Source organism: Narcine bancroftii, chromosome 5, assembly GCF_036971445.1.
Source record: "Narcine bancroftii isolate sNarBan1 chromosome 5, sNarBan1.hap1, whole genome shotgun sequence".
NCBI classification, from domain to species: Eukaryota; Metazoa; Chordata; class Chondrichthyes; order Torpediniformes; family Narcinidae; genus Narcine; species Narcine bancroftii.
Window position 1 is genome coordinate 101,019,387 of NC_091473.1, and position 12,693 is coordinate 101,032,079.

The 12,693-nt window shown below is 36.1% G+C and overlaps 1 protein-coding gene across 1 annotated transcript in view; it reads right to left on the bottom strand.

Annotated features, from left to right (window-relative positions):
* frem1b (Fras1 related extracellular matrix 1b) overlaps positions 1-12,693 on the bottom strand; it is a 213,661-nt gene that overhangs the window by 144,765 nt on the left and 56,203 nt on the right. The window contains exons 8-9 of the mRNA XM_069938520.1: positions 2,329-2,460; positions 630-974 (exon numbers count right to left, since the gene is read on the bottom strand). Of these exons, the coding sequence (XP_069794621.1) occupies positions 630-974; positions 2,329-2,460 (477 nt within the window). The remainder of the gene's footprint in view (positions 1-629; positions 975-2,328; positions 2,461-12,693) is intronic.

The following is a 12,693-nucleotide window of genomic DNA, read 5'->3' on the forward strand; positions in this document are numbered from 1 at the left end:
GGTTTGTAATGTCAGCTATATTGCTTATAGTAGGAACAAACTGCCTAAGTTTTAGCCTTCAAAAATGTGTGGGTTTGCAGGTTATTTGGACATTGTAACATATCTCTAGCGTGTAGGTTATTGGTAGAATCTGGGGGGAGTTGATGAGAATGTGGGGACAATTAGTGGGACAATGGGTTCACCTGAGAGTTGCAACTCATTGGGCCTAAACAGTTCTCTCTGCCATAAATTTCATTTGGTAAAGTAAAAAAAAATGTCTATGGTATATGGTAAAAATGTCATTATAAAATATTCCAAGTCTCTGCTGGTCATTTTTTAAAAATTTGCAATATCTTCATTTTAATTATTAATAATATAATTTTTTAACATGGTAAGAAATAACAATAATCTAGTAAACCCTGATCAGGAAAGATAAATGAAGGATCGACAATATGGACTCATGAAGAATGCGTCACAAGGTTAGACAACAAAAAGTCTGAGAATGTTGCTGGAAGATTATTCCAAGATAATGTGACAAACAAAACACAAGTAGAAGAAACAAGTACAACTGTTCTTTGAGATTATTGCTTGATATTACAGCATTAAATTATTTGTTCACTTTCATGCCTTTATGTCCAACCTGCACTTACCTGGTAGATGTGGTGCCATTTTTTTCACAATTTCTCCAGCCTGTGGTAGATTTATAATCTTGTATGAAATGTAATCATCACTAGAATCCAAATCAGAAGACAACAGCATATAGTCCTCTATTAATTTTGTCTCTCCTTCTGCTAGTTCAATGGCAAGGTTGTTAATTAAGAAAGGAGGGCTGTCATCTTTGGGTAAAATATTAATTGGAAACTTTTGTCGTATTGCATGTTTACCATCAAAGATTCGGAATACAATGTAATCTTTGGTTGTATCAGTGTTGTCATGGTGGTAGAGCACAACTCCATCCATAATGTCTTTTATGCTACACATGAATCCCTTGGCACCTGGTAATTGTACAAACCAAAAAACAGAGAACTTTTGTGAAATTTGAGACTAAACCTATAAAAGTTGATTTAAAATTTCACACCGTCATTTGTCATGCATTTTATGTTGATATGATAACATTTAACGATTTACTATCAACCTCTACATTAAAATATTTCTAAAGTGTTTACTGTAACCCAAGCTAAAACTTGTAAATACTGGTAACAGAGAAAGCATCCTTTAATGTAAGATCAAATCTGAGATATTATTTTAGGTTGAAAATATTCACATCTGGACAAGTTGAAGAGTTTTATTTTCAGTTGTTGATCTGGATTCACTGTAAACCCTTCATTCCTCTTGGGAAAAAAAAGGTGGCCATGAGCTATTTTTTGGAGCCACTGCAGTCCTTCTACTGAAGATAATCTCAAAATCTATTGGGTATGGATTTACAAGGTCCAACAATAACAAAGGAACAGTGATATATTTCCAAGTCAGGATGGTTAGTGTAACAGTTAGAACAATGCTGCTACAGCACCAGGAATCGGGAACCAGAGTGGAAATCCTGTACTGTCTGTAAGGAGTTTGTAGATTCTCCCCATGTCTGCAGGCTTCCTCCAGTTGCTCTGGTTTCCTCCAACCATTCAAAAATATACCACGGCTGTAGGTGAATTTGGTTTATTTGGGCAACACGGTCTCGTGGGTTGAAAGGGCCTAAGACTGTGCTATAGGCCTAAATTTAAGAAAATTTACATTTAACTTTGAGGGGGACCTGCAGGACATGGCGTGCCATTGCATCTGCTAACTTTGTCCATCTAGGTGGTAGAGAAAGCAGGTTTGGAAGGTGTTGGGGCAGTTTAAATCAGTAACCAGTTCATCTGGTCCAATTGTGCTACTCCTGGAATGAAACAAATATTTTAATCACATTACCAAATAATAAGACCATACCAGTTAGATTTTTAACCTCTTCCCTGTGATTTCTATTGCCCAAGAGATCACAAAGGAGCAAGAGCTAAAACTTAGGGAGTGTGCAGATCACCAATGGAGCACTTGAAGATCATGTTCTGCTGACTAGAGATGTCAAAAGTTGCTTGCCCCATTAGCAGCTCCAGTTCTACAACTTTTTGCCTCCATTCCCTCTGGAGATCTTTGACAAGTCAGAGTAAACGACTTATGGGCAGTAAACTCCATGTAACAGGTAAAGCATTTACTTTAATTTTGAATTGCTAATCTCCCTTTTATTTAATGAAGATGATTAAATTAATTCTGAGGCAATCATATGCAATAGCATAATTGAGAGGTCTGGAGCAAAGTTCCAAAAAATATATATATGGAGAGAATTGCTAAATGGCTTATTTAACATTGTTGACCTTTTACCTCTAACTGTGAGCTGTCCATGTTGCAAACCTTCCACTGTTATTAAACGTACTGCATTCATATTATCGTTGTCCACTATCTGGAAATTATCCCAAGTAATTGGTCGAGACTGGCCTTCCAGTAAGTCCAGACCTGCACAAATTAGAAATATCTGAATATATAACTATTTAATACCAGTTTTCAAACTATCAAGCTTTAAGTAACTCCAGATATCTAATTTTACTGGAATAGAAGTTCAGAGAAGAAAGCTTCATAATTTTGATGCAATTTAAAATATATTTGGAAGTACAAACCTTGCATTATTAAAAATAAAATGAAACCGTTGAACTGTTACAAAGAATCCAAGTGACTTCATCCTTCCCGTGGATGCCTTTTCATTCACATTCTGAGTAGCCTTACTTTACTTTCTAATGAGTCTGAGGAAAATTTGGCATGTGGTCAGATGCACAGTAGAAACTATACTGGCTGTCACAGCCAAGCTTGGGAATTCATGTGTCCAGGCAAACATAGCCAGATGCATCACAAGCTCTAACTTCCCATCAATTGCAGACATCTATGTGAGGCGCTGCTTCAAGAAGGTGGGCAAAATCATACAGACCCTCATTACACTGGTCACCAACCTCTTCTCACTACTATCTTTAGTCAAAAAGGTACAGAAGCCTGAAAACCACCACTTCTAGGTCTATTGACAATAACCACACCATCAGTGGGAGTATAAGACAGCTTTAATAAACTAACATGAACACTAAGAAGTCTTGTCTCTCTGCAAGACAAACCTGGAAGGCTCGACTGTAGCTCTGGACTGCTTTATATACAAGGTCACCGGGATAACCAGTGGTGACCTCGTGGTGTAATTACATATCACCACACTAGGTTCAAGAAAAGTTTTGCAACAGCCATCAGACTTTTGAGCATCAGCTTGATACAATAATTGTAGACCGCCCCAACATCAAAAAAGAACTGTCTGCACAATTGCAATTCATTATGATTCCTCTAAATATCTGTTATACATTTTATGTATTTATTGTGTATTTTAATTTAATTCAATTTACTTACTACTATAATTTTTCTTTACAATTACCAGTTCAGCTACAGCAAGGCTTTTGGACTATGGGTATTTTAGAGCGCGTTGAAAGAATCAAAGACTTGTTGATCCAAACCAAGGCTTTTATTAACTAGAAGACTGGAGCATATCACAAGTAGGTTAATCAGTCCAGAATGACCTAGTCTGGCTAGGAGCAACACTTTAAGACCTGCCAGTAGGTGTGGCTATGCTCTCAGCCAATCACAGTCATCCTACATGACAATCTGTACATATACACATTGGTGATAGAATCTGTACTATCACAGGTATATTGTACAATGTGTATAAAAATAAACTCATTATCATCAATAGCAAGCTTTGGTGCCATGTGTTAACTCTCACCAAGTTCCATTCCAAGTTGCTCATTTATAGAGTCAAAAAGTCAGAGAGATATGGAATCAGGCCCTTTGGTCCACTGACCTCACCATTAGAAGTACCTCTGGAATAAACTGTGTCTTGATTTTAAAATTCTATACTTCTTAAATCTTTTAATGGCATTGTCACTCCTTACCTCTGTAATCTCTTCCAATCAAGCAACCATTTGAGATATCAGTATCACTCCATTTCTAGACTCTTGTGTTTTCATGAGTGCCAAGTTTTCCCTCCCTGAATGCCATAATATTTCCGCCTTTCCTTTCCTGTTTAAGAGGCTCCTTAAAATCTACCTCAAAGAGCATCTTTTCGGGGGGCATGGCAAGATAGCATAGAAGAAAGACATGTGTTCCACCTTTCCCCAGCTGGATTATTAAATACACAATTTTTAAAAGTATAAAAGTGGTTAAGAATAATATTTACATTCTTTTGAATAACAGTGATTCATCATGTCTACCAATGTGAAGAAATCTAAAACTCATCTTCAGAAGAAATTAGATGATCCGAGTCCTACCTGCACAGCTGAATCCATGGAGTCGTTGTTGGGAGTCTCCAAACCTCTGAGGACTCCTGCCCGCTTAAGCTTGACCTTGGCACCGATCCTGCAGTCGCAAGATGGCACCGGCACTTCTATGAGTTCGGTTGTAGCCGACCCGTGTGCACGTGAAGCCGTGCGCGTGGGTGGCCCAACCGACAAAGGGGCCCATGAGCCCACGACATTGCTGGGTGGCCCGGGGACACGCAGTGTCATGTCGGAGGACACCCCTGCGCATCCGGCGGATCTGCCGGGCATGCATGGAGCATCCCAGGTCCATGACCTTTTGGAGAAAGTGTGGGCTGTGGGGGAGCCCGAGTGCCAGTGCCCCAACGAGGCCGGGGTGCCGGCGTCGGGTCTCCAAACCCTCAGCCACACAGTCAGAGGACCTACAGTGACTGAAGGTGAAGAGGAACTTACCTTATTGGAATTTGCCCAGGAGGAAGAGCCTGCAGTTAAAGAAGGTAGACCTCAAAAAGTGGCTATGGAATCTGGATTGGACTCAATGTTCACTGTTTTGGAAGGGATTGCTTTCCAAATGGATAATATGTCAAAACAAATGTCAACTCAAATAACCTAGGGATTTATGGATGTGAAAACAAAAATGAATATTTTGTGTGAAGAAATGCCAACTATGAAACAAGAAATGACTGTAGTTAAGAGTGATATTAACAGATGTATAAAATCTGTTTATATTGTACAAGATAATTTTTTTAAAATTGTAACAGCTTTTTCTGAATGTCAAAATCAGATGGAATGCAATGAAGAAAAAATGGAAAAAGTGGAAGGTTCTTTTGTAGATTGGGGGATTCAAAGAAGGGATTCATTGAAAAAGATTGATTCTTTGCAAAATCAAAGCTGGAGAAATAATATGAAAATAGTTGGTCTTCCAGAGGACTTTGAAGGTTCTGATCCAATAAAAATTTTTAAACATTGGATCCCTGAGGTATTGGGTAAAGATTTTTTTCCTGAAGGTTTGGAACTGGATTGGGCCCATAGAGTGTTGAGGAAAAAAACACTTCCTGGACGATCTTGATTCGTTGTTTGAGAATCAAGGTAGAGGAATGATTTTACGAATGGCAGTACAGAAAGTGCGGCAGAGTCAATCCCCATTGATGATTCAAAATAATAGTGGTTTTTTAATGCCCATTTGAGTCAAGATGTTATTAGAAGATGAAGGGAATTTAATTCGGCTAAAGATGTCTTATGGAAAAAGGGCCACAAGTTTGCTTTTCGTTATCCTGCAATTTTGAAGGTTTTATGTAAACTTTCAATCTCAATTTTTTGAGAACGATCACGATGTCTTGGTTTTTGCTAATTCATTTCCAGAATTGCAAAGAAATGGGCAGTCTTCACCATCATCTTCTAAGGGGAGTGTAAATGGAAATGGAAATTGGTAGGGGAATGGGTTTGGAAAGAATGGTAAGAATTGAAAGAAAGAAGAGCTGACACAAAGTCTTCTTGACATTGAAGATCCGGAACAATCATGGGGCTTGGAATCATTTAGTTGAATATATTTACTATATTTGATGGTTCTTAATTACATAATGAATATGCATCTGCCTGAGAAGGTGGATGACACTGAAAGCTTTGACTGTCACCTACCACTAGTGGGCTTACCACACCCAGATTTTAGGGTGTTACTAACTTCGGGTGTTTTTTATTTTTTTTTTGGGGTGGGGGGTTTAATTTAAAAAAATTGTTAATTGAGGGGTGGGTTTTGTTTTTCTGTGTTTTTTGAAGAATTATAAAGGGGAGCATTATTTTATAGAGTGTTAATATATTAGTAGATAGAAAAAATGTCTACTTTGAATTTTGCAGCTTTTAATGTTCTTGGATTAAATAATCTAATTAAGCGAAGGAGGCTTATAAAAAAAAAAATGAAAATTGATATTGCCTTTTTACAAGAAACACATTGGACCTTAAAGGAACATTTGAAATTGAAAAGAGATTGGTTTGGACATGTGTATTTTTCTTCTTTTAATTCTAAGGCAAGAGGGATGGAGATTTTGATTCATAAAAAAATATCATTTGAATTGGAATCTTCAGAGGAAACTGTAGGTAGAGTTTTATGGGTAAATTGTGAAATCTTTGCTGAATCTTGGACTTTGCTTAATCTTTATGCACCTAATGTAGATGATGAGCAGTTTATTTCAGAAGCTTTCTTATTGTTAACTCAAGCTAATGAAAATATTTTAGTTGGGAGCGATTTTAATTGTGTTTTGGAACCTTTATTGGACATAAACCCGAAGACTAAAGGAAATCAAAGACACCAATACAGATCAAAGCATTGATTAAAGATTTAAATCTGGTAGATATTTGGAGAAAGGTTAATCCTACAGTGAAAGATTTTTCTTTTTATTCATCATGATATGATTCATTTTCTAGGATTGATTTTTTTTTATATCAGCACACCTACAGAATAGAGTATTGCAAGCTGAATATAAAAGTAGAGTTCTATCAGACCATTCATTATTATTTTTTTCTTGTGAAAGTTTAAAAATGGTATGCTTGTCGTATAGATGGAGGTTTAATGCAATGTTATTGAAAAAAACAGAGTTTGTTACTTTTGTTAAAGAGCACATCTCTTTATTCTTGACTGAGAAAATTAATTCTGTGGATAGTCATTTTGTAGTATGAGATGCGTTAAAAGCTTATTTGATGGGACAGGTTATTAGTTATTCTACGAAAGTTAAGAAACAATTTATGGCAGAAAATTTAATGTTGGAAAATCAGATTGCTGAGTTAGAGAAAGATTTTCAGAAGGATGTGACAGAAGACAAAAAAGCTGCATTAGTGAAATTTAAATGATGCTATAATACTTTACAAACTTATCAGTTTGTGCATTTAATTAATCGAAATAAACAACATTATTATAAGTTGGGAGAAAGCTCATAAGGTACTTGCTTGGCAACTGAAAGCTGAACAGGAATCTCAGACTATTAATGTTGTTAAAAATAATTCAATAATTACCTATAAGCCTTAGGAAATTAATGATCAGTTTTATTCATTCTATCAAAAATTATATACTTCTGAGGGGAAGCAAGATAATGGTTCTATTGGATCTTATTTATTTAAATTGAGGTTACCAGTATTAGATGAGAAAGATACTCAGGAATTGTAATAACCATTTACAGATTTTGAAATCAAGGAAGCTATACAGGAAATGCCAAATGGAAAGTCCCCAGGGGATGATGGATTTCCTGTGGAATTTTATAAATTTTTTATGTTGATTCATCTAGTGTATTTGGAGATGTGTTAAAACAAGTTATTGAAGAACAGAAGCTGCTAGAATCTTGTTCAATGCTTTAATAACTATTATTCCAAAAAAAGATAGAGATCCATTAAAAATGTTTTCATATAGACCTATTTCTTTATTACATGTAGATTATAAAATTATTGTCAAGGTTCTAGCTAATAGACTTGCTACGTACTTACCTAAGTTGATACATACTAATCAAACAGATTTTATTAAGAACAGAAATGCATCTGATAATATTCTTCGATTAATTACTTTGGTCAATGCATACCAAAATCATTGATTGCACTAGATGCAGAAAAGGCTTTTGATAGGGTTGAGTGGGATTTTTTATTTAAGGTGTTTGAAAAGGTTAAATTTAGCCCTTTTTTTATTGGTTGGGTTAAAGCTTTATATATGAACCCGTTGCTAGGGTGGTGACAAATGGTCAGATTTCTTTACCGTTTAGGTTGACTTGTTCAACTCGGCATGGCTGCTCATTTCACCAGCCTTATTTGCATTGGCTATTGAACCATTAGTTCAGACTATTAGGCAAAATGATAAAATTAGAGGAATGAAGATTATGAATGAAGAATATAAGATTAATTTGTTTGCAGATGATGTATTGATATATTTGATGGAACCAGAATAGTAATTGAAGCAGTTACAAGAGTGTTTGTCAAAATTTGGAGAATTGTCAGGATATAAAGTTAATTGGGATAAAAGTAAAATTTTGCCAGTTGGAATAGGAGATTATTCAGTATTTAAAATTATTACAAAATTAAGGTGAACAAATAAAATTAAATATTTAGGTGTGTTTGTAGATGTTAATTTTCATTCAGTGTATCAGTTAAATTATGTGCCTATATTAAAATAGATTAAAGCAGATTTGATTAAGTGGAAAGATATTCCATTAACTTTGATTGGTAAGGTCAATTGTATTAAAATGAATATTTTCCCCCAAATTCAATATTTATTTCAGTCAATACCTTGTCTACTTTCAAAAGGTTTTTTTTCAGGATTTAAATAAGGTAATGCAGGAGTTTTTATGGAAAGGTAAATTAGCTTGAGTGGCATTGTATAAACTAGCATGGAAATATGCATTAAGTGGACTTCAGTTACCACATTTTCAAAATTCTTATGAAGCGGTCCAGTTGAAATTTATTAGCAGGTTGATGGATTTAGACTATCCTCTTAGCTGGGCTAAGGTGGAAATGGTATGGATTTCTGAGGTTAAGGTACATGAATTTATATTTCGTTGGAACTTGTATTTGCTACAGGAATATAATATGCTGATATTGAAACATTTGTTAAAGTACTGGATTTAAAAAAAAATAGGGTTTTGGGATCAAAAGATAAATTATCAATTTTAACTCCATTGTATAATAATCAGCTTATTCCTTTTTTCAATGTTTAAGAGTTGGGGGTTTAAGGGTATAAAGACAATACAGGATTGTTTTGAAGAGGGACAATTTCTTTCTTTTAATCAATTGAGAGAGAGAGATTTGATATATCTGCAAATTCTTTGTTTGTTTATACCAATTTAGAGCCTTGGTAAAGGATAATTATGGTAGAGAGATGAATTTATCTACTTTGTCGAGATTTGAGTCTTTGATTTCCTCTGTACCAAAGAAGGATTATATTTTGATTATGTACAATTTGTTACAAGATAATATGGATAAACTTGATTGGGATAAATCTAAACTTAAATGGGAGAGTGATTTAGTGTTTATTTTTCCTGAAGATGATTGGGCAGATATGTATCAGGACAATGTAATCACATTGACAAATGTAAGGTATGGAATGATTAATTATAATTTTTTACATCAATTATCAGAGAAATTGAAAAAATATGGGTTTAATATTTCAGATTTATGTTTTAGATGTGATTCATGTATTGGAACTTTTTTTTACATGCTGTTTGGACTTGTGTTAAAGTTCTACCATTTTGCAAGGAATTAAAGTAGTTTTGGAAAAATTGTATAACTTTACATTACCATTAGACCCAACAATTTTTTTGTTGGGTAACTTGATTTCATTGAGGGGATTAGGTTTGGATAAAATTCAAATTGCTTTTGTACATTTTGTGTTATCAGTAGCGCATAAATGTGTTGCGGGTACTTGGAAAGACAATACAGAGATTAATATACAACGTTGGCATAATGAATTGAAAGCTTGTATTTTTATGGAAAAAATTACTTATAATTTACATTATAATTATTCCCTTTTTGTTAGCATATAGTCTCCATATTTGAAATATATGCATTGAGATGTACTTTGAATTGTTCTCAACATTTATAATTTTTAAAAATATATGATTTATATTTTTGGCTCCCCTTTAGGGAGCTGGCTGAAGGGGTGGGAGGGTGAGTTTGGGGTTTATCTTTGTAAAAATCAATTTTTGATGATTATTGGATTGTATTTTCTGTTTTTCTTTATCTTTAAATAAAGTTTGAAAACAAGAGCATCTTTTCATCATCCATACTTGTCTCCTTATTTAACCTGGTAATGTTCCTCGGAAGTATCTTGGAACAGTTTTTTTACATTAAAGGTATGATATATCTGATCGAAGGTTACTTGTGTAACTACACATTAATATCATTCAAGTTTATGCCCCAACAGCAGACAGCAGTAAATTTTATGATGAACTAGAAACAGCAATAAGTCAATGTAAAAGGTCAAAAAATACCATTAATCAAGGTGACCTTAATGCAAAAGTAGGCAAGACCAGGATGAGGACCACATTGGGGATTGCAGTATAGCTACATCGGTCAGATGTAGCTGGGTGCAGACTGCTACATTGATCACATGACAATAATCAGCTTGATGCACCTGAGATTCAGAAAACTTAAAAAACCAACCAGAGCAGATAGTGCCTTTAGCCGGGCAGAGTCGTCGTGAGTGCTTTGTTTGCTTGCAGAAGTAGCACTTCGGGTGCGCAGTCGCCACAGCAGCAGCAGTGGGGTCAGCCATCCTGGACGCAATTTCCCAAGATAGTCGTTCTCGTGGTGTGCATGTGGTGGGCCCGTTCTTGCCAGCGATCAATACAGCATGGCGCTGGGCTGAGTTGAGCATCCTTCCCAGCTGTACAGTCTGTTTTAACGGTAGCTGGTCCTCTGCAAGCAGATGTTGCCTGATGTAATCAGACCTTAACCCCGACACACAGGCGTCCCGGACTAAGTCTTCTATGCACTGAGCTACTGACACAGGGGATGAGGAGCTACCCCAACAGTCTCTTCCTAGTGTGCACAGGGCATGAAGGGACTCATCTAATGACTCAATGGGCTACTGTTTCCAGGACATGAGGAGGTAGCATGAGTAAACCTCATTGAGCTTGGGGTTGTAAAGAGCACGGAGCCCAGCCATCATCTCCATGTGTATGTATTGCAGCTTCTGACCAACCCTTGCTTGCAAAACTTTCAGCTTTTTGTTGTCAGAATCCACAAGGTCGGAGTCGGCCTCTAGGAAATTGTTGAAGAAGCCAATCCACTGTTCAGAGTACTCGTAGGACCCTGGTAGCTGGGGGTCCTCATCCAAGCATTCTGGGTGCAGCAGTTTCTCCATTACCAGAGAGACATTTGTGTTTATTAAATTAATAGACTCTATCAATAACCACAAAGTCAAGAACAGGGAATGATCGGCTTTAATAAACATGAGACTTTGGCTGGGCCGGATCCAGGCACAGGATTTCCGGAAGGGAGGAGGAAGATCGACATTTATGGCCAGATTATAAGGGGTGGAGACATAGGAGATGAGTCACTAGTGGGCGGGCCAGCCTCATACATACCACAGTACAGTTAGGTAATAATATACCAGGAGAAAACATATCACTACAAGAGCCAAAGCTCAACTTGAGACATTTGAGAAAAAACAGTGACATCAAAAATGAATTCCAAATAACAGTGAAGAACAAATTTGAGACTCTACAAAATATCACTACTATAGGACAGCAATGGGAAAACCTCAGAGACAGCATTACACAAGCAGCACAGGAGGTGATTCCCAAACAACATAAAAAAGCTAAAAAGAAATAGATGACAGAAGAAATTCTGAATGTTATGGAACAAAGAAGAAAACGTAAAGTATTCGAAGAAGCCTACTTATCTTTGCATCCACAGATAATAACCAAATGCAAGCAAGCAAAAGAAAGATCTCTCAAGGACAAATGTGAGTTAATAGACCAACAACAGCAAATGTATGCTCGACGAGCTTAAAGAGGTCACAAATCAGATGTAAAGTGGGGTAATAACAGGATGTATGAAAGCAAAAGATGGCTCTACAATTATGGAAAAAAAGAAAATAATGCTAAGATGGTCAGAATACATCAAAGATCTATAAGGTGACAAAGACTGAGAGGACAAGTTTGATATTGGCAGCAACAACGAGGGCCCAGCAATAATGAAAGAAGAAGTGGAACATGCTATGAAGAAAATGTAAAAGGGGAAATCATCAGGACCAAATGACATTTCGGTTGAACTGTATGAAGTGCTATAAGATTTTGGCGCAGAGAAATTAGCAATCATATTGAATATATAAGAGTGGCAAAATACCCGAAGATTTTTTTTAAAGACAGTTTCTTTGGCAGTCCAATGGATACTAAGTGCAACAGAGTGTGGACAACACAGAACAATTAGTTTAATAAACCACATCACAAAAGCTCCACTTAGAGCCATCATGGTCAGAATAAGAAACAAAATTCAACCAGAGATCACTGAAGAACTGTGTGGCTTTGTCAAAGGCAAGGGAACATCAAACACTACTTATATCCTCAGGAATATTATTGAAAGGTCAATCGAAGTACAACAAGACCTATATTTCTGTTTCATTGACTGCACAAAAGCCTTTGACACAGTGAAACACCAAATCATCATGAAATTAATATTGACAGAAAAGATCTAAAATAGTCAGCAAATTCTACTGGCAACAATGTGCAGCCATACAGATAGACAATGAGATTGGTGAATATCAGCCAATAAAGCTTAGTAATCAGATAGGGTCGTGTTGACCCTGGACAGTGAAAGATTGGTGAATATCAGCCAATAAAGATTAGTAATCAGATAGGGTTGTGTTGATCTGTTCTCACTGTACAGTGAAAGTGTAATGATAATCGTGCAAGATCTACCTGGGGTAAGTATA